Below are 22,968 nucleotides of genomic sequence, written 5' to 3'. Positions count from 1 at the left end.
TCGTAGACATGCACATTTATACACAAGAGACGAGACTTCGCGCCACAAATGCGGGCGACACACATTCATGCTACTCGGGTATGACGTCCACAAAATGCCCATTATGCCCAACAACACGCCGCCGTGGGAAATCACGGCTCTCACCGACGGCAAGCTGCTTCCTTTCAATATGGACCCTACTCAGCAAATGCGGCGCCTTGCATATGCCAAGAGGCATGCTAAAGCTACGAGTTCCTTCCCATTGACTGAACGCATAGTATACACGGACGCTGCACTGCCTGCAGACGACGCTAGTAACATCTGTAATGCCACTGCGTGGTACGACCAGACAAATAAAAATCAGAACCGCCGCCATCATGTATCAGCAGAAGCAATGTCCAGTACCCGCGCTGAGCTAATGGCCATCCTAGATTATTTGGAGTGGGCCCTCGCACCTTCGTCTCAAACTGAACCTGTTCACCATCATGTGTACACAGACTCCCAGGCTGCCCATCGGGCATTTCCTAATGTTATTTACACAGATCCCATACTGCAGAAGATCCGGCACCAGGCACGCCTGCTCCACGAATATGGTCGCGATGTTACTAACCACTGGGTCCCTGCGCACTGCGGCATCCCCGGAAACGAGAAGGCTCATAGACTGGCGCGTGCTCATCTCTTTACCGCGCTACCCAGAGCCTCCGATACTCCTTATCCTCTCCTAGCTACCACACCTGAGGTAGCAGACCCGATAGCAGACAAGCACGCGACCAAACAACGACGTGCCGCCTACCTCACAGCAGTGTGCAATCCACTCTGTATACCGTCGGTTCCACCGAAGGTATTCACACAGCGAGAGTTAGTCTTGCTTCGGAGAATTCAGACAGGCACCCTCCTTACTCCTCACTTCTCGAACCGTTTCCACAGAGGTGGCATACCACCAACCGTAAGTGGGTTCTGTTCCATGTGCACATGTCGTGCTGATCTCAAGCACCTTTGTTGGGAGTGCCCCCTCTACATCCCACCAATGCTTCGTGCCCTGGCCACCATACAGCGGGGACCCTGGCCTTCTTCCCTCCGGAGTTGGGCTTGCCCGGATACCACGTCTCCGCACCATGCCATCGAGCTCTGGCGAGCACTGCTGTTGTTCCTACAGGACCCGGTGGCACCACCCGTCGGCGATCGGCTCCGCGACAGCCACAAGCGCCATGCGGCCCCCACTTAGCTGCCTCCAGGACGTTCGTTAACAAAACGGAGGCAGCCTTACCCTTCCCCTTTTGCAATAACACTCTTCCCTTTCCACCACAGCGTCTTCGGCGCATTTTAATGTGAAATAAACGTGGTTTCAATCATTCATTCCTCTATCTTGAATGGTAGTTATAGAATGAGTGAGCCTGTGTATTCCGTTCATCACAACTTCGAGTAAGAGTTGCGTGGCTCCTCCCGCTACTCTAGAACACCGTACAAAATTGTCTGCTGCTTTTACTATTTCATTCAAATCGCTGATGACATGACCCTGCTTCTGTTTCACTGCATACATCATAACCTGGTCTATGGAAGCTATTTGACTAGGAAGGCTTAGTAGTGAGATTCAAAAACGAATATCTCAAAACCTTGTTTTAGCGGATTATGTCGCTTTCTTCATCACGACTGGCGATGAATTGTAAAAAAATGACTCAGGACCTTAATCAAGAATGTGTAAGGGTAGGCTTGATGGATATTACGCAGAAGAAAGGGGTATGTTCAATAGCCAGGCATACGAACAACAATTCATCGTCGCCAGTGTGCCAGTAGACTATGCAGGTATACGTTTGTCTTAGTCAATTAAATATAAGTGACCCTTCATATTCGAAAAAAGTAAGTGAAAAATAAAAATGGCTTGTATTTCATACGCCATGCATTACCAAACCATATTATGGAGCTTACAACTGTCCACGAAAAGAAAAGTGTACAGTCGTTGGATTCTGCCGATGCCAACATATGGGGCCAAAACTTCGTGGCTAACAAAAAAGCTCGGAACAAGACCGAGCGAAGCGCTATGGAACGATAAATGTTCGGTGCAAGGTTAAGAGAAAGGAAGAGAGAGTTGTATATGAGAGAGCACACGTGGATAGCCAATATTCTACTTGACATTAGGAGAAAAAAATGTAGCTGCGCAGGCAACTAATGCGTTGTACAGATAACCAGCCGACGATTACCGTTACAGAATGGCTACCAAGCGAAGGGAATAACACTTGAGGACGGCATAAATGTAGGTGGGTGAGGAATCTGGGAAATTTGCAGGCGCAAGCTAGAATAAGCTAGCGCAAAAAAAACGGTATTTCGATATCACTGGGAAAGGCCATAGTCATAAAGACAGGCTGGTGACGATGGTGATATGTGGGGCATTAATATATTACATAATCGTGTCAGTGTTGAAAAAAAAGATTTGAAAGCACTTATTTTTCTACGATGGGTCGCACCAGGACATGGGCTTTCGCAGGTGCACGCGTGCTTGATGTTATAGCAGTCTCAACTAACGCAGAGTGAACTTTGCAGCTCATTGGGGAAGTGTTCCGAGGAAGAAAGGAAGAGCATCATTGCTTCTTGGGAATTTTTAACGCCAGTGATGGATCCTCGCTGATAAATGCAGCGAAGTCGGCAACAACGTAAGTGGTGGCACTAGCTGTACATTTCCGTGTGTATTTCAGTGTGAGCTATTCTAAATGTGTGTTTACGTTACAAGACACAGCTTCACAGCCAGAAGGAGACTTTAAAGTTGTCATCAGGAAACGAACAAGAGATGGGTGGCGTTGGAGCTAGTGTTTCGATTAGTCCATTTCTCATCGACGTTGGCGAATGCATCTTTTGATTGAGCACTGTTGACCATCCGTGCCCACGTGGGCTGAAGTGATGGGAGTAGAGGAGGGGAGCAAGATCTCATTGGGAAAATATGGCCACTTGATATGTCATTTCAAGCAAGTGGAACTGCAAGAACAGAACCTTGCAAGGGCGAACATGAAATCCTAAACAAATAAAGTCTTCCGGTGATCAAAATTGATCCGGAGAGCCACACTACGGCGTGCCTGATGATCAAATTGTGCTTTTGGCACGTAAAACCCCAGAATTCAATTCGAAACTGGGAAGCAACCGACGTCTTCTAGCATAGCAGCAGCGTAACAACAATGCAAAATAGATATGTGGGGGTGGGGATTTACCTGTCAAGTTGTACATCTCCGCGACATGAACCTCCAATTAGCTTCTAGATATGCGCCATCAAAGATGAAGTAAAATTGAATCGTGTTGCTCTTAAGTACAGAGCGCACTCTTATGCAGCCCAGGTCAAATTTTAATACGGCACCGTTGTGTAGTGCTGAACGATTCAAACGGGGTACTCGGACGTGGCCAGCTTTTTTTTTTCGCTTCGAGGAGCGCTGGTTGGACGCTGGGGAGCCAACATTTATCACACAGCGTTCCAAAGGCTCGAGCTTTCGTAGCATAACGTAAGGCACAAGCTCGGTCCTCCCAGAACTCATCGGTAGCGCAACTCCCCCCCCCCCCCTCCTCCCGCAGCATGCTCCTGGTATCACATCTTAATTGCTGAGTACGTAGCTTTTCGCAAAACTTGGGAAACTTCGTCATCCTGCGGGTTCTGTCTTAGAAGACATGATCTTCTAAACCAACGGCCCCTGTTCGTGAACTGCGTTAAGTGAGCTAAAGTAAATATAGTAAGAAAGATGACTACACCAAATTTTGCAAATAATTCGACTTTGTATTTCAACATTTCCTAAAGGTAACTTCCGCAAACTTCGAGCAAACCCGCTCTAGGAGTAGAGCGTGGCGGTATTTCTGGCAGGAGATATTAGGAAAAAAATCCGCCACACTAATATAAAGCAACCTGAAATACACGTTGGCACAAACTGCGTGACAAAACTACCTACAAGTAAGAGCACGGACAAGCGCAATTTTAGTCACTGTATAGGTACCAGCTAGCCCAACTATCAACGCTATCGGCATACGATTTACGGGTTTCAAAGGGCACTGAAGACAAAAACAATTTCAGCACTCTTACTGTAGACCAGGGGACCTATAACGTAAAACTATTCCAATATATTTTTATTCCAATCTCCTGACATCAAATTTGTGTAACCACCGACGCAAGCACCGGGCGGTCACCCACAGGGTTGTCTGAACAGACCAATGAAACGCTCTCCTCGTTCATAGGAGGTCACTTTTGTTTACTTGAAAAACGAATAACATTGCCTACACCGAGCGACTTGTCGTATCTAATTGGCTGACAAGAGGGGAGGCGAACATTTAAATGGAGAGGGATTCGATGGGGCAGAACGAGTACACTGAAAATCGATAACCAGATGAAAAGGGTGGTGCCGGCGTCTGCGATTGTTCCGCTTTCCCTAAGTTAGCTTGCGGTGGCTGGTCAAAAATCGCGGCGGCATGCAACGGAAGCTTAAGAATCACGCTAAAACGAATCCTCAGCAAAGAAGAGTTGGTAGAATGAGGTCGTAAACGTGCTGAAAGTGCTCCAAAACGATACACGGCCACGCAAGAAGATTATTATGCGCAAATAAAACCATGCTCTCCGGCAGGAACGAGTAGCCAGTGCCGGAGCGATCGGCGGCAGCCATCTTCTATTCCTTTTGGAACGGGGCAGCGTGCGGCTATTGAGAAGAAATTTCAGTTTTGTCCGGCATATTAATGCATCTTTAATGCGTACACGTCACTTTGGCATGGCAAGTTTTCGCGGTTTTGTGCCATCGCGTGACAGGCAGGTGAAGTGGGTGCTGTCCGAAAACTTTTCACCAATAGCCGGGGGCTAATGGCGAAAAGGCCTCGAATCAGAAATAAATGTTTTTTCTCTTTTCGGTCAAATCGTGCATAATCAGCGTGTAGAAATCATATCAAATGGGGAGGTTTCGCGGTTTTCGTGACGTCGCGTGACAGACAGGTGAAGTGGGGGTGGTACAAAAAAGTTTTTGACCAATCTCGGATGGCTGATAGCAGAAATGGAATTAAAAAGTTTGGAATAGTTTAACGTTATAGCGCCCCACTTCTACAGTGCCAGAAAAAAAAGCCAGCTGTACCATCAAAAGAGACTTGATAAGCCTAAAAAAAAGAAAGGTAGTCATTACGTTCTGCACATCTCGCACTAGCTCATTCACAATGAAGTCTTCTGCTGTGGCATAGTTCAATGTTTTATGTGTAAAAAATGAACCTCACCGCATTTCAAAAAGGCAAACGATCAACTTCCCGGTTGAGCTTCAAATGCTATTATTGAGCCAGAAAGGCCAAATTGCACGAAAGTATGCATTGGAATCTTTGACGGGACATTAACGCAATACCTCACGAAGTTCGAAAACTATATTTGTGCCTTTTTTTTCTTTCTTACTAGACTTACCACTCTAAAATAATAAAGATACAGCGGGGAAATGGCACTCTATTATTCTGAGTTGATTTGGTATTGCTCTAACTGTATTGCTGTTCCTTTAATCGAAATGCCAGCTTCACACTTCTAAAGTTCGCAGCAAAGGTCTGCATGGCCTTTGCGGGGAGTAATGCCGAGTTCTCGCGGCAACCTTCCGAGTTAACCGGACGAACGTAAGCTTGATTAAATACACCCGACGCAATCTCTTCATATGTCCTAACTACGGCTGCAGTAAAGCGGTGTTCTTGGGCCCGAGTAAACGTACCACAGCAATCACATGAGCGAGCCATATATGCGGAAATTCGTAAGACTGGGAAAACTCAATACCCATGCAGGTTGCTGGTAAGGAACGCCTCACCACTGTAGAAAAGCAATAAAAAGCTTGGTCCTTATCCGTGAATTTAGCCTTGAACGAGCGCTGCTTTCCCATGCACATGTATTCCATGTATTCTAGTTTCGTTATGACGGTGTTCCTTTATATTGCGAAATTGGCACAATGGTTGGCTTTTCATACATGATTGAACAGCGCCAAACAGTCAAAGACGGACAGAATGCAGCCGTATATGCCTGCACGATGAAGACAATTATAACTGTTCTTTTCCAACAGCGATTTCCCGGAAATCACGATGCTCATCATCCAAGTTCACAGTGAGAGGTCATCCAACCTAGCCCAGCTCCTCACCATGGGACCTAACCCCGACAATGCAGACGTCAAAAAGGGCGGCATGATCACGCTGGTGAGTCTGCGTACGCTTTCCCATAATCAGCCAAAGTGCCGGCACTGCTATTGCAGTGGCGATACTTTTTTACTGGCTACGAACAGGGACAGAATCCGCCGCTAGAGGCGCCACTGCAAATGAGGAGGCTACTATCGCCAGTATAGTGCATTGTTTGGGCGATTGTTTGTTTGGGAGATGGATTTATGAGAGGTTACAATAGGCCAACACAACGCCGATTTGGTATTCGCCTTATTGTGACAGCTGTGTTGTGCCAGAGGCCGTGTCGCATGGCAAGTGCCTGTGCCGCTCGCTCAGTCTCACCTCTGAACCGGTGGCGCCACTGCGCGGTCATTTTTGGCACCGTGTGAAGCTCTGCTACAGTGTGGTGAAGTTTTGTAGCCAGTACAAAAGTATAAAACGGCTCTGGTTATAGCGCGACATAATATGCGCGCATAAGAGAGAGCTAAAGTTGGTGTTGAATTTCCTGCATGGTGACTCGATTCGTTATAGTCATCAACATCATCGTGATCATTATCGCCACACTTACGTTTCCTACGAGATGAAGCCATCTCCTTGCATTGTCCACTTACCTCCGTCGTCTGCCACTTGGCACAATTTTATACCTGTGAATTTCCTCATTGCTTCGCAATACCAAATTTGTTACCGTCGCCCACTACACTTCCCTTTCCTTGGTACCTATTCTAAATCTGTAATAGACCGTCGGTTAACGGTCACATCCACTAGGTGTACTGCCTAATTTCGTTAATTTTTTCCTGTTATTGCTAACTGGAATAGCATCTTGACATAAAAACGTTTACAGCGCAAACACATGCAACCACAAAGTAAGGGACAGGACACAAGCGCTGACTGTCAACTAACGTTTATTAACGGAAGACGGGTGCCTTATATAAGGGGAAAGGCATAAGCGAAAGGGGAAGGGAGTGATACAATCGGGGAAAATGATGATGCGCATCGATAAACGAACGTGCCAGCAGTCAACGCATTCAGGCGCGAAGAAACAAGAAAACGATAAAACTAGACAAACACTAACAGTTTTATCGTTTTCTTGTTTCTTCGCGCCTGAATGCGTTGACTGCTTGCACGTTCGTTTATCGATGCGCATCATCATTTTCCCCGATTGTATCACTCCCTTCCCCTTTCGCTTATGCCTTTCCCCTTATATAAGGCACCCGTCTTCCGTTAATAAACGTTAGTTGACAGTCAGCGCTTGTGTCCTGTCCCTTACTTTGTGGTTGCATGTGTTTGCGCTGTAAACGTTTTTATGTCAAGTATGCACCAACTCGCCCAGAAAGAAGTTTTAATGGAATAGCATCTGCTGTCCCGGTCACGTCTCTAATCCCCACCGCTGCTTCCAGATCTCTTAAGTCTCCTTACAACACCTTTACAATGAAGCTCTAAGTGGCTAACCTTCCTTGAAATTTACACGTGTGTAAGAAAAAATGCGGCCTCTAAGTTGAAGAGAAACCGCTTCATTCCACGCAAAACCTTATCTGTCTCATCACTTGCATATTCATGTTTAGTAAACTAGTTATCAGTAGGCACCATTTTCAAGATCGCCAGACTCGTCAAGTAGGCAATACATGTTTATCAAAGATTTACCGCTATGCAACCCGCGTCGGCCTCATATGCGCTCACACCGCCATCTCTTGGTCATGGTTCTAAGCCCATAGGCATCTCGCTTCCTTCCGATCTGCTGAGTAGGCGGCACCGTCATGCGCGTCGTATCCACTTGGCTCCGGTGGCCAGTCTCACCGCGCGTGTACATGAATAAAACGACAAAGACAAGCGGTCGTTCTTCGTTTTCGATTTCGCGTGTCTTCTATCGTCGCCATGGCGAGGTCGCGTATAGTTCGCATTCCCGAGGAGCAGCGCGCCTACGAAGACCGACGACGACAACAAAGACAAAAATGTGATCGGCAGCGGTGGGCGGCAAATACCACCGATGAACAGCGTACGAAAAGCAACAAGTGCATGCGGCAAGTCAGGCGAGGCGCCCAACGTCGTGAGGCGGAGAATGCATCAGAAAGACGGGTGTACCACGCGGACATATTGCGCAACTTCAAATGAGCACACCCTAAATTCAAAAGGTACTTTCTGGACAGACAATTTGGGCGTGCGACATTGCAACCTCCCCTAACCACCTCAGGACAGTGTCACCAAATGTGCCGATGTGTGTGCCGTGCGGACAACGGACGGGATCGCGGCATGCACTTTGTATATATATCGCCGGGTGCAACCGAATGCCACATCGAGAGATTCGTGTCGTCGCTCTTTGCTTGGATTAGGGAACACGCCACCTCGCCGATTGTCGTAGGCGGCGGCTTAAACCTCGTTATCTCGAGGCCGGAAAGGAAGTGGCTTCCACAATTTATGTTCCAATTTGGCTTAGACTGCCACACACATTGTGCGACTCCAACCACAAACCAACGGCCTTGCATAGATCTCACTCTGGCAAAGAATATTGCTCAGGTTCGGTCTGAGCCAATCATAGTATGCCATAGTGACCACAATGGCATCGTCAATACCAACATGACCAAATGATGGGCACCGATTCAGAGCACCAAGTCCACCTTCTTAGTCCACCTACTAAGACCACGGATTAATACACAGCCATCAAGAAAATATGTGTGTGCCTCGTTCCTAGAGTGAGAACAAAGATATTCTGACATGGTCGATTTGCTAAACAGTATGCTGATGCCGTGGCTTTGCCAGCAATAAGAATAGAAGCAATGGCAGGGGCGCTACTACGTATGCTTTCTAGGGTTGGCTTCCCTCGACGATACTTCAAGCCATGGGAGCCTGACATATAATTCAAAATAATGGCACGGACAAACCCTTTACTATCCCTCGACTAGATAACTACAAACCCATATCACATCAAAATAATACACATCAAAAACTAGGGAGAGTATCGCAGCTTTAAAGGGGCCGATTTACTCTTCAAAGCATTGTTTTACTCTCTCAAACTGTCGAGTGGACTGAAGTACATTGTTCGCTCCCTCGGTAAAGGAAAATGAAATGTTCTTTTCACTCCGCCCTTCTGAGAGAGAGTAGAATACCCGTTCTACTATTGGGGCAATAGAGAACATAACGTAGCCTAAGTACCTGCTTCAACTGTAGGAGGCTGGCCCCGAACATAGTGATGTATCACTGAGGCACGCTGAGCAAAGAGCAAACCTGTTTTCCTTCAAAGAGAACAGGCAGCCACAGTGCAATCGGAAGTGGAGCCAGCGCTCTACTTTTTCACTCCGAGTCGCCTCACCGCGCGCGCGCACAACATCGTGGAACAGCACAGCACCCGAGCAAAGTGATGCGTCTAGCGAGCAGCTAAGAAGCCCATCCAAGGAAGGCCTTGTGTCAGCCATCTCACGTCGCCGCGAAAACAAACAGGACCGTCATTCGTCGTTCGTCAGATATAACATTAAATTCTCGACGGTAAGTGCATTGTAACTTACGTGCACATTCTCCGTATGCAGTATCACATGCTATCGCCAGGAAGTCATCGCAATGTTTATCCAACGCGATTGACAACGGACTAGGCAAATACGCTGCGTCTCTCGACCTCAATCGAAACAGTCAGTCGTCGCACTAACTGCATGTAATTTTATCACTTGCTGCTACAAGCAAGAGATTCTGAATATAACAAACGCTGCCAGAACCATCGTATGTTCAATAAGACTTCAGGTGAGGGAACGCATGAAATGGTGTGTTTAGCAGCCCATGATTCCGAGCCTATGCGAAGCGTGCTTAGCGCGCGTTTTATTCAGTTTGGCAGTCTACTGTGCATGGAACGCTGCTGAAATAGGCGCTCTATAACGTAAAACTATTCGAAACTTTTCTATTCCAATTCTGCCATCAGCCCTCCACGATTGGTCAAAAGCTTTCTTGGACCACTCCCGCTTTACCTGTCTGTTACACGACTTCACGAAAACCGTGATAGCTCCCCATCTGATATGACGTGTACACCCTGGATATGCATGATTTGATCGAACAAATGACTAATTGTTTTTTTTTTCCGATTCGACCTCTTTTCGCCATCAACCGTCTGCTGTTGGATAAAAGCTCACCTGCCTATAATGCGACGTCGCAAAACCGCAAAACCTTACGCGGCAAAGTGATGTGTAGGTAATAAAGATGCATTAATATGCCGAACGAAACCGAATTTTCTTCTGTATAGCCGCAAGTTGCCCCGTTAGGAAAGGAATAAAACATGGCTGCCGCCCATCGCTCAGGCTCTGGCCACTCGAACCTGCCGGATAGCACGGGTTTAATCGTGTATAATAAAAGTTTTTGCTTGGCCGTGTAACGTTCTCGAGCACTTTCGACTTGTTGACGACCTCTTTCTGCCAAATCTTTTTTGCTGAGGTTACGTTTCAGCGTCATTCTTAGGCTTCCATTGCATGCCGCCACGATTTTTGACGAGCCACCGCAAGCTAAGTAAGGAAAAGCGTGCCAACCGCAGACGCCGGCACCACCGCCTTGAGTAGGAACACTTGGTGGGGAGTAGTAGAACCACTTTGCCTGGGTGAGTGATATTACCCTTATAGGGAAAGTATTAGCACTCTACGGAAGAGTACTGGCACTCCCTTGTGGTGGAGTTTTAAAACTCTGTCTGGGGAATTATTCTACTCTCTCTCAAGGGTACTCGATCTACTCACGAAAAGGGAGTGAAATGTGGGACCAGAAGATACCTCATCGAAGGGAGTTTCCGGAACTCTCTTTGTTTTTAGAGTCTGTACAATGGCCTCGTACATCGTTTCAATGGGGTGCAGAAACGAATGTTCTGTGAAATATATGCCAATAGCAGCCAATGCGCCGTCACAGATATACCTTAACCATATCCTGTTCGCATATCCGGATGCTCCACATCAAATTAGGACTCTCTCCCTACGAGTTCTTATATTGCCGCCATGTCCGACATTATCTCACTACGTTTAACGCATTCAGAACAAGATACGCACTTGACCTGATAACAAGGAGCATGTTGTCCAGTTGCGGGATCGCCTAGCGGAGATTCCGCTGAAGAGAGCAGCGAAGACGCTTTGGCTTGGTCGGACGCCAACGTTCGAAATGCCACCTATTTTTGTGACCCGGTCGCGCGACAACGCCCAATGTAACCTGGAAGCGACAGGCTTTCCGCTCTCGTCTCCCAGCAGATGCCGACCTGCCGTGTCTCCTGGGTCGATTCATCGAGTGATGTCACGTCAGTTTCATAGAACGACGAATCCCCAGCATGCAATACCCGAACGAACGTTGTGTAGCGACGCTTCGCATTGCTCTCCTGTACCTAACGCCTTGCGTTCGAGTAGCTCGCTATTCTTCTGTTACAATATAAGTTTCTTGGTATTTCTCTCCCCGTCTTTTCCTTGCTGACCTCGAAGGCCTCTTGACTCTTACAATTTGGACTACTCGACGAACGTAATCTTAAGAACCACACATATTTGTCCTTTGAACTAATAGACAGGGAACCTTTACTAAAGAAAAAGAAACAGAAAGCAAATAAACACTGGCAGTTGTGTGCACACATTGTATGGCATAAGCATCTATTGAATAACTAAAATTTAATGATTTCATAAGAGTCTTTGTCAGTGATTTCTCAGATTAACCATGCAAATTTCTATCACAAATCAGCACTGTAAATCGTTCGCTAATCCACTTTGTTAATAATAACGACATAATGTATCCATTTTATGTAATGGAATTATGCCATTCAGACCTCCAAAGTGTTCCTTCCAGAAAGCTCCTGTTCGATCTGCGTTTTGTTAATAGCAGGATGGGTAAAGGAGTGCAAAATTATGAGTTCGCATGAGACCAATACTTCAATGTGTGCATCGCTCGGCGATTGTATCTTCACACTGTGCCTACAGGCGGATGTCGCGGGCCATATGAGTTCCCTGGAATCCTTTACCATGAAAGGACATTATCTGATGCTCTCGTTGGGTCTGTTCGCACGCGGTTATTGGACCAAGGATGGCCAGGTGGGCATCGCTATAAAAAGTGTCCCCTTGGACTACCCATCGGTGAGTGCAACGTCCCGATATTAATACCAGCTATATGTACTTATTCTATTGTATTATACGATCTGTATATACATCGCAGGGAAATACGGATCAGTTTGCAACCATTTTCGTAAATGTGGAGGAAAGAAAGTCGAGAAGGGAAACGGAAAGTTTGCAGTCACTACAGCAGTTGACGATATAGTTGGTCTTCAACCTCTGCCCATTTCCATCATTACGATGGAGGCTTACTCGTGAAAAAGTGAGAGCATTTCACTTAGGCGCTCCGGAGCCCTTATCTGCATAGCATAAAGATAGGATTGAAAGAAAGAGAGAACGTAAATGCAACAGGGGTCGAACTGGATCAGCAACTGAAATTCCTGCATGCATCTTTCCTTTTCAGTACACATGGGCACAAAAGAAACAACTTTACAGTAACGTAGAGAATATTTAGTAAGAAGTACGTAAGAGTGACAAGTAATATGAATGGCATAATAAATGTTCTCGTACATTACACGTGGTGTATTTTTAGCCCAAGTATTCTGAGAACATCAAGCAGTAACATCACGCAGCAATATCACGCAGTAACAGCCGCCAGTGTTGACCGCGACAAAACTGATGCATCAAAATTCGCTTTTTAAGCTTAGTGTGTGTGTGCCGAGGCAATGTGTGGCAGGGAAGTAAGTTCCTTTATTCGGGTTGCCCTTTCAGCACGCGACCACTTCGGCTGCATACTGTGCCGCCCCTTAGTAGTGCTACTCGTCCTATGAAGCGGCAAAAGTGGATGCTGGAGAAAGCTGCTGTGTTTAAACACGACCTCCGAGATCTGGCGTTGCTTACAAGCACGCCGCCTGATCTCGTATACTGCAAGCAGCAGAGAGCGGTCACGGGACCCCGAAAACGTCATGGCCCCCATGCGGCGTCAATTTTTCTCATATGCGCGCCGGCGGTAGGCTCCTACTGTTTATCGTGGGAGTAAACAGGATAGCGGGCCGAATTTCACCGTGAAGCGCAATCAACGCCACTGGAGGCCGTATTATGCAGAGCAACACGTCCGTTGGTGGCAACGAACTGCTTCAGAGCAAATGACATGATCTATGCCGTCGCATTACTTGATGCGCACAGTTCGTGTTGAAAGGGCCATCACTACATGACTGTTCAAGTGGGTTAGAGGCAGCCATTAGTGCACTTAAAGCCTGCTATTTTTTATCATGTATAACCATGTTGGAGCCCTCCGCTCTGCCTTGCGATGATCAGCACACGTGGGGGATGACTTTGTCAATGCGCCCTGCAAGCGGACGGTGCCAGCCTTGCGATGTGGTTGAGCAACGAACGGTGCTTCAGTGTCAGTAAGCACCAGAAGACAATAGGTCCCGGCGCCAACTGTTAATCGGGAACTCACGTCCCCTATAGTGACGAAATCTTCCATTACTCGAAGGTCGCCTGTATTTCAGTCGATATAATTTTGTCTTGCTTGCATTTTCAGGTATGCAAGTGCGAAGCTGGAGAGTGTGAACTACGCACGGGTGGCGTCTTCAACAAAGTCGATGCAACAGTTCAAGCTTGGGACAAAAATACCCTGGTCTTTTTCGACGACACCAAGCAGATAAAGAAAAAGGTGAACGCCCATGTACCATCGTTGTCTTCTAATAACGCTCGGTACTGTACCAATGACCCAATATCCGTCAAGCTAAAAGGGTCCTCAATAAGTTTTTATCGATGTCAAGAAAAGCATTTCCAGTTGGAACAGACTTTTTCAGAAATTTTATTCAGAATGGGCGCGACTTTCTGGTAATTGAACTTGCAACGGCATGCTCAACACCAGAACCGGCACAGTGCTCAAGTAACCGCGGCGTGTCAAGAACGTAACGACAAGAGTCTCGCCATAAGCTTTTAACGACGTGTTCCGTAGAGCGGCTTGAGTCCTGTCTAGCTAGGGAGAGTGCTCGTCAGGGTGTCTGAACGAAACGTTTTTCGTTCAGGTTTCACTTTCATTGCCCTGAAATTAAATGTGCCGTTCCGGTTCTACTCCTGAACGAAAAAAAAACGTATCCCTAATGCTTCATAACGATTTTGGTTCGCATGCAAAAATGTTCGAAGCAAGGATGCTCAGTGTTGCACATAGGGCGATTTAAGAAGTCTTCCCCACCGCCCTTCATCTTTAGCCAAATTGGAGCTCTAAATGCAAAGTCAGCATATCCATTCTCAGCAGTTGACCTTTCTTGGACCAGCTCGTCCTTATCGGCCGGCAGCTCTGCGGCACGGCACTGCAGCCAGTTTTCGAAGATGGCGGTTGTGCTTCACACGTCCGCGGCGTACAAGCAACAAAGTGTGATTAATTTTCCTTGGAGCAAGGAACTAACGCCCATCGAAATCCGCAGGCAAATGCAGCCCATATATGGGGAAAGGTGTCTCACTGTCGGAAGCGTGAGGTGGCGGTGTTGTCAGTTCGCGAAAACCCGTGAAGACTTGCATGACGATGAGCCTTCGAGGAGGCCGCGTGCATCGCTGACTGACGACAGCGGCACCTCAAGTTTACGGCTGCCATAGGACACATGTCTGAAGGGGTGCGGGGACTACATGGAAAAATAGTGTAAAGTACGTAAACTAATAGGTATATTTGGAGTTACCTTTATGTACTTTGTATTGGCTAGTAAAAACAGTGGCAGATGTCTCATGACTCGCCCTCGTAGTTTTGTCAATGTGTGAATTATGAATTCTAAGATCACGCTCAGTGCCTTGAGTGACGGCACTGAGCATCTCCTCAAAAGCTGCGCGTCATCGAGTGTACTTGCCAAAATGCAAGGCCGCTGTTTCAATAATAGGGACTTTTACGAGCTTAAACAAACAATAAAACTTACGTAACAAAGCATTGAAGCCGCAGAAAACGACACCATAAGCTCTTCAGCGCGCAAGCCCCGGGCTTCAGTGCGATGCCAATCTCGTAATGCACCGAGCGACTCAGCTGAATAGAGCGTTCGACCGGCTCTTACTCGCACTATCCCTACCTGAGATACGCGCTATTGCTAACTTTGATTAGCTTTGGTTGTTTCCGATTGCCGACTTTCGCCGCGAACCGGAAACGGATAAAAAATATTTGTCTCACTCCGGAACAAAATGATATGTCACGTTTCTCTTACGTTTTTGTTCCACTCAAAAGTATCGTTTTGTTTCTTTTTTTTTTGTTCCGTTCCGAGACACTGGTGTTCATTACAGTAATCTAATAAAGGGGCTCTGAACCATTCTTTATCGAATTTGAGAATTACGTTTTACGGTAAAAGATACTATTTCAGATATATTTTTGCAGCAAAAAAGTACTTCATTGCATTCGGCAAAAGCTTAGTTGTAGGCAATCAAAGATCGTCTTTGAACCCCTTGCGGTGTTCCCGCTCTTTCTCAAATGATTTAAACTGCGAAGGCTAGGGCAAAGCGTGGTGGTCCCCACAACGCCACGCGAACGGATTGTCACCATGGCGCGCAGTTCCAATTTGATTTTCGATGTTCGCACAGACGCCACTACTTCCCATGTTGCCGACTGCAACGCGCCAAGCTCAGGGGCTACAACCTAAGCTTGCGGTTGGGTTCAGGTTGTCTCGTCCCTTTGCTGTGCAACTGTGTACCAAATAGCTACCCGCGGCTGTTCTCGCACCGAGTGACATGAGTAGCGCATTTCCTTTCCCACTTATCTGTAATATGATCAATAAGTTAAATCAATAACATAAACCAATAACATAAGTTATTAACATAATTTCCAATGGTCGAACAAATTTCATCTTCGTGTTCGCTTGTACGAGTATGCCGCCATCGCGTACAGTCGCGAGAAATAGTTTGGAGACAACGGTATCCGCAAGAAATTAAACCTCTTCTAAGCCAGCTCAGCGGCCTGGATTTTTCTAATAGTTTGTATAAGTCAAACACGTGCACGTAGGCCTGCGCTCTAGAGTTCAGCCCGAATGCCCAGGAGGCAGAAAATTAAAGAAAATACACACACAAGAATTGCCGCACGTTTTGACCCTAAACATTTGCACGCGACTGTACATCGGCTTAGGAATGAATGCCGCACTACGGAGTCGCGTCAAAAGGACTCCCAACGTAAGGAGCCTCGGCCATGATGGCAACACCTACATGGTAGACGACCCTTTCGTCAATGCTGGCGCTCGGGCCTCGAGTCGCGTCGCCCGCAGATATCAGTTAGAACACGCCGTTGTCCTCAACGAGCCGCACCGACTCAACTAGGGCACTCGTCGCGACCCCACGCGGCGGCCGTGGTACTTATGCTAGGCTGCAGAAGCAACTACATGCAACTGTTATAGCTAACTCTGTGCACGACAACGCTCAACAGCGGGCTCCTGCGCCCCAGTCTGGTCGAATCATGTGGTGCGGACCAGCTTTGTCCTGTGCCAGCTGAACCGAAGGTCAATTATGGCGTCCAATTTTCGCAACTTCCGCAATAAGTCGACAAGAAGCGAAGTCTGCCAAGACGTCTAGCCAGGAGCGGCCAGGAATGAGAGCGCGCTGGCAAGCCTACGTCTGGTCTCACATCATGTTTCGCGTGGTTCGAGACTAGTTTAGCTTTCAAAGCAAACAGGAATCAACGTGACGTGCGGCTACGTCACTGATAAGCATTGCGGCCGAAGTTTCATTCCCACGCAGCCAGGCGCGACCGATGTTTAGTAGATGAGAGTCACCGATAGTACGATAGTCGACCATTCGGAAGTGTGCCATTCCCACCGAAAATCGAAACTGATTTCTTTTCTCTTAAGCCTCTTTCTTAAACTCCGTCAACAAATATACGCATTAAAATTACAAAGAAATGCACTGGTCCAAGCGCCCTTCGTGATTGATGTCATCCTATGGCCAATAGCAGCCGCCAAAGGGAATCTTTGCGTTGCCTGTGATTCTATTCAATATTGTATTTCCTGCGAGCCTAGAGTAACAAGAGGTAGCCCGAAAAAAGGGAGGAGAAGGCCTATGTCGAAAAGACAGTGATCCGGGAAAAGGTAGCTTCGCGCTCCGCTTGCTAGCTCCGTGGGCCGCACACGACGATCAAATTTGGTTGAGATGTTCGGTGCCGCGAACGCTATGGGCGGCCTTTATTTTTTCGCCGAGGCCGAAAGGAGGTTTAGGACCCCTCTGAGGCGCTTCACGGCAAGAACACCTATTTAAATGCGTTGTCACGGAAAATTAGTGCTTTTCGGCATCCACTGAACCGAGTTTTACGGTGTTCGCTGAATATAAAGGAATATTTTAAATATAACAGCAGCCCGCGCCAGATCTTTAATCTTGCCCAGCAGTTTCCATTTAATCATATATAATAATAACAAAATTTGAGAAAACCGCAACGCCATGTTTGAAACCATCGCACCTAGCAATAAAAAGAAATCTAAATTTTGTAAGGTTCAGTCATTGAGACATTTAAAGCAGAGAAAACAGATATATTATACTTTGCTTACAAGTATTCCAATCATATCATAGCAGGATATATTGAAAATCTTTGCGTAAGCGTCTTGTGTCAATTTCCATTATTCTGTGAACAAACTAATATACCATAAGATGTTCGCTCAAGAATATCTAACAGACTCAGTTATATAACTGAGGTAGCAGGTTTTGTTGTATTGTGCATTTGTAAATTTTTAATAAAGTTACCAAGTTTCACCAGATTTTTTTTATAAATGATGCAAAACTAAATGAAGATTTTCATTCATAGAGCCGGTAGAATACATGATATTTAATTTAGCAGCTCTTGTTTGGTGTGGTATTTCTGCGTTTCACATGTACTTAGCAAATTGTAGTTCGTCGTGACTTAACCTTAAATCCCCAGCTATATACCAACTAACAACAACAACAATAACAACTAACAACAACTAACAACAACAATAACAAACTAATATACCATAAGGTGTTCGCTTAAGAATATCTAACAGATTCAGTTATATAACTGAGGTTGCTGGTTTCTTACTATTGTGCATTTGTATATATTTAATAATGTTACCAAGTTTCACCAGTATTTTATAAATGGGGCAGAACTAAATCAAAATTTTCGTTCATAAAGTCGGTAGGATACGTTTTGCTTAATTTAGCAGCTCTTGTTTGGATGTGGTATTTCGGCGTTTCACATGTACTTAGCAAATTGTAATTGGTCATGACATTAACCTTAAATCCCCAGTTATTAAGGCTTGAGGTATTAAGCTTAAGGCCTAAGGATAATAAACTTAAAGCATCAGTCACTAAAAAACATTTCGTCAATATTTCGCATTTTTTATTCCTTTCATCGTTTCGGTAAAATAGAAAACTGGAACCTTATCGACTGCAATGCCCCTCAGCAAACAGAGACGTGGGATTAGCTCTTGCGGTGATTCCTGAATAAAAGGAGCTGCTATACTACAAAGCCTTATTACGCGTTACCGCTTCAAACTCATCTATATATAGGAAGCTTTTCTCAAGAATTATATAAACAATACTAACTTGATATTGAGGAAAGGCGCATATTGCTGTGTGTCATAGACATCACAGGACCTTTTCTAACATTTCTAGGCTCGATTTTCTAGCCTTCTGTCAACACGTCACCACATTGCAAGATTAAATTTCACGCATATTGTCACGTGGTCGTGACGTCAAGGAACACAGTATCAATACTGTGAACGACAAAACTAACTTTTATAGGGCGAACCTGTGCCCACAAAACAGGCTACACTTATACCACAACGATAGCGGCGAACACGCTCGGTGATCGTCGAAAACCTGATCAGTGGGTCAAGCGCATCGGCTTTTATAGAGCAGTCGTCGAATGTTCCAGACTAATCGTTCGGACCCGCGTGCCTTCCACAAAGTTCTACACCATTCGCGGCAGGTGACGAAATCAGATAACATAAGGTTCGGCGACAACAGACATCGGATAGAAGCATCGATAACTTTCCAGAAACTTCGGATACATGCAGGTGCGTCCCACGCTGTGCGATTACATTTGTTAGGCGGCGAACCATTGTCGCACGATAAATATACGTACACGTGTACTTGTATTTAAATACGTAAATTGAACCTGAACAATTTAAGCAGATTGAAGTATATTTAGGGTACAGGGCTCTAGGATGTGTTGGCAACACATCCTCAGTAAGGATCTATTGGCAGAGCAATGTCGCATATGTGGCCGACGGGGCTCGATAACCATATACTGTTATAAAAAAATATTCCGCGCAAATAAATCTACTTTCCACGTCAGATTCGAGCAGCCAGTGCCAGATGGATTGGCGGGCAACCTTGTTCTATTTCTTTTGGAACTGGGCAGTCTCCTGCTATTACGAAAGCAATTCAGTTTCATACGGCATGATGACTCATCGTTAAATGCGTGCGTGAACGTCATCTTGAAGGGTGAGGGTTCGCATTTTTGTGACGGCCAAAAAAAACGTAAAATCCCAAAAAATTAATTCTCTTTCCTTCATCCAAATTATGTGTGGTTACTGGGTCCAAATCATATCAAGTGGGGAGCATTCCTGGTTTTTGAGATGCCGTTTGACAGACAAGTGATGTGGCCGCAGGCCTTAAAACTGCGTCACCCATCGTAGAAAGAACATTTGTGAAACGGAGCGGAAATAATTTAGAGTACCTTTAAGCCTTAACACCCTTTATGTACAACCAACTAACACGAGCATGCATGTCTGTTAACTGCCACATGACAAACGTCGATTTGGTTCGTCTATTTCGAGCCAAAGTAGCGCGCTCGTCAAGCGCGTTACATTTCACAGGACGAATTTGAGCGTTCGGAATGCGTTCTGCTGGTTCTATCCGAGCACCCAATATCCGTCTCAGAACATTCAGAGGCACTAGATCTCTCTTTAGGCAGGAGACTGCTGCCCAAATCGAGTTCAGGTCCATAATGTGAAAAGTCGCGCGAGAAGCCATGGACAGACTACTACCATATTTGTTCTTCTCGCTTTTGCGCTGCTTTACTCATGATGGATGCAAACCTACTAGCCCAGCTCTTAGACCTCACACAATTTCTGGTCACGTGGTTGCTCCAACTTCAGTTCCTCTCACGGTACCTACCACGGCGACTGCCCCATTAGATCATCTGGTATATTTGGTGAAATCTTGAAAGTGCCAAAGCTTTCCTGCTTCTGGTCTCATATATTGCAATGATAAGCTACTTAAACTTGAACCTTTTTCAAGCCTTCTCTGGCACTAGCCTAAACCACGCTCTGAACCGTTGCGATCAGCGTAGGAGTACCTTAAGAACCGGCCGTGTGCTCAGCTAGTATTGATTATTCAGCGAGAATTCGTCAAATAGGCATATTTCTCTCCCAATAATTTCAACCACGTGCCGTTCCATGCAGGCTAAGTCAAGACTCGAGATATTGCCCAAGAACTACTCCGGCATTGCAGCGTACAACGTTGAGATGGATGACTTCGACGGCACGTGCGACGTCCAAAAATTCGCACGACTCAAAGCTATCAGAGACCAAATCGAGGCTGCCTAAACAACGTAGTGAGGCTGTCCTGGAGGCCATTCACGGCACTTTTTTTTTCAACTGCAATGCATGCGAAGAGCACGAGCAAAAAAAAATATGTAAAGTGAAGGGTTCCTGTCGTTGACGCTAAGGGTTGAGTAATTTAGCCTGGAGCCAATAGTGGCTGTAGTTTGGTGTGAAACAAAAAAAAAACTGTGGTGAAGGTAAGCTCAAGGACAAGTGCTTGTGTGAGGGACCGCGACCGAAAAACACACTTGTGTGCTTCGTTTTGTTTGTGTGTTTGCCTCTTTTTCTCTGTCTTCATGCAATAAGAGTGCTCTTTTTCCCTATTGCCCCATTCACATTGACTTTATCTGCAATGGGCAAAGCCGTTGTTCAATACATGTTGCTCCAAATAGGCATATTTGAATGTTAAACTGTGCCACGGTGGTGGCCGTCCAAGCATTATTAGTCTTGTTTCCCTCAGGTTCCAGCCATATGCTGACCATTTTTTCAAATACCTTTCACTTACCTAAGCAAAACGGTGTGTCACAAAATTAAAAAAAATGGACTGGTGAACGGCATTCTGTATATTTGAGCACCTTGATGTTTAATGTGACATATTAAACACGGGAGCCCATGCTCTACTTAGTCAGTCTCAACAGGAACAGTGTTCCGTATACTGGCATCTATCAAAGTTTCAGCGCAGCCATGTGTGCTGGAATACCCCCCAATTAAATGGGAATCCCTTCCGTCACGAGTGCCGCGTGCTTCCGTGTGCTTGGCAGGCCAAAATTTCGTGAGAAGAAATAAAATCAGGCGTGCTGCCGCGGCAACAGTTTATTGATGCTGTTACGTTTCGCCTACGACGCGCGGTATAGCCAGCGCGGATGCAACGGACGCCGGGGCTTCGTTCAAAGCGGCGGACATTTTGGCCCGTTCGGAGCTGCCGCAACGCCTCCCCGCCAAGCGCGTCCAGGCATGTTTCGATGCCACATGTATTCGTGTGTGCGTGTGTGTGTGTGTGCATGTTGGTGCCCACGCTTGTCAAAGCGCGGCAGCCGGGGAGAGGAGCTCCCCAAGTGTGAAGCGAGGAGGTCTGACCGGCGCCGGCCCGGCTGATGCGTCACTACACTCGTCTCAACATGTATCTCAGCTTGTCCGTGCCCCGCCGTCACGTGGCCTCGTCCCGTGACCTTCCTTCTTGCCCTCGACTCCGAGAGTATAAAAGCAGCTGCCCCCGGACGCCAAGAGAGAGGCTCCGAATTCTTCCGTCGAGAAGCGTGCTCTCCCATCTCTCCACTTCGGTCGACCTGACCGGCCGCTCTTTTGCGATGCTAGAATAAACAAGTTGTTCTGTTAGCAGTAGATTCATGCTTTGCCAGGACCTTCGCATGCTTCCAGTTGTGCCCCAGGCCTCAAGACCAACGCTACCCTTGGGGCTTGCGACCAAGTCCGGGTGAGCGATCCCGCGCTGAGCGATAACATTTCTTAGACGTTAAAAGCGCTCACCCGTAAAGGATAAACGAGTCCACGTGTCAATATATAATGCGGTTCTCTACAATTTCTCATGGACAGAAAATAGCTAAACTGTTTGCTGTACTCAACAGTTCTCTACTGACATAATTTTTGTCGCAACAGTTATTTACGAATAATAAACAGGTTATCAAGAGGCCCTGATCCACATCTTTCGCATTCCAGCAAAAACAACTTCCTTTCTTTATTTCGTACAACGGGTATACTTGGTAGTCGAAAAGAACATGCTATATCTAGTAAATGTTCTTCATAGCTCTCCTGGTGCAATGCGCTGATAAATAATTAGCAGACTATATTGAAAGTGTCTGTAGCTTTCTTTATTATTTGGTTTTGTGTCGAGATAATATGGTACTAAAAACATGATAACGTATCATAACGAAATTCCGCAGGAGTTTATTGCAGGTAATTCTTAAAATTTGTAATATCCTTAGCTTGTTCTATCATCCTCAAGAGACATCTCCAAGGCGACAAACAGAAGGCAGCACCGATTTTTTTTTTTTTGCGATAAACAGTGCATACATGATAACTATGTGTCAATCGGCGGGTGATCGTCAGTTGAGGTCGGGCAGGGGCAGAGTGATGCACAAACGTGTTAATGAAGGAATAGCTGCCAAACAGAAAAAAAATTTTTAAGTACCTCGAATCGGCCGCATTCAATGCTATCACAGCCATCTGCTCAGTAGAATTCTCCTAGAAATGGTTTTTAAGATCTTCGTCTAGTACGGTGAACGTTCATTATGCATTTTCTTTAGAAGAGCCCATAGGGTCAGTTTTGTGCGACCTGTTTGAAGCATATGACAGGTGTCTTAGCTATGTAACGAGCTTAGTCGTTAGCTTGAGGTCATCCGTCA

At 46.2% G+C, this 22,968-nt stretch overlaps 1 protein-coding gene across 1 annotated transcript; it reads left to right on the top strand.

Annotated features, from left to right (window-relative positions):
• Positions 1 to 2,521: 2,521 nt before the first annotated feature.
• On the top strand, positions 2,522 to 20,943 carry LOC139047421 (uncharacterized). Its single transcript, XM_070521248.1, has 5 exons — positions 2,522 to 2,627; positions 6,009 to 6,138; positions 12,009 to 12,161; positions 13,624 to 13,755; positions 20,468 to 20,943. Exons 2-5 carry the CDS (start codon positions 6,028 to 6,030, stop codon positions 20,609 to 20,611), a joined length of 540 nt encoding a protein of 179 aa, XP_070377349.1. The 5' UTR covers positions 2,522 to 2,627; positions 6,009 to 6,027; the 3' UTR covers positions 20,612 to 20,943.
• Positions 20,944 to 22,968: the final 2,025 nt, after the last annotated feature.

This window comes from Dermacentor albipictus, chromosome 7 (genome assembly GCF_038994185.2).
Source record: "Dermacentor albipictus isolate Rhodes 1998 colony chromosome 7, USDA_Dalb.pri_finalv2, whole genome shotgun sequence".
Lineage (NCBI taxonomy): Eukaryota > Metazoa > Arthropoda > Arachnida > Ixodida > Ixodidae > Dermacentor > Dermacentor albipictus.
This window is presented reverse-complemented; position numbering and strand designations above follow the sequence as displayed.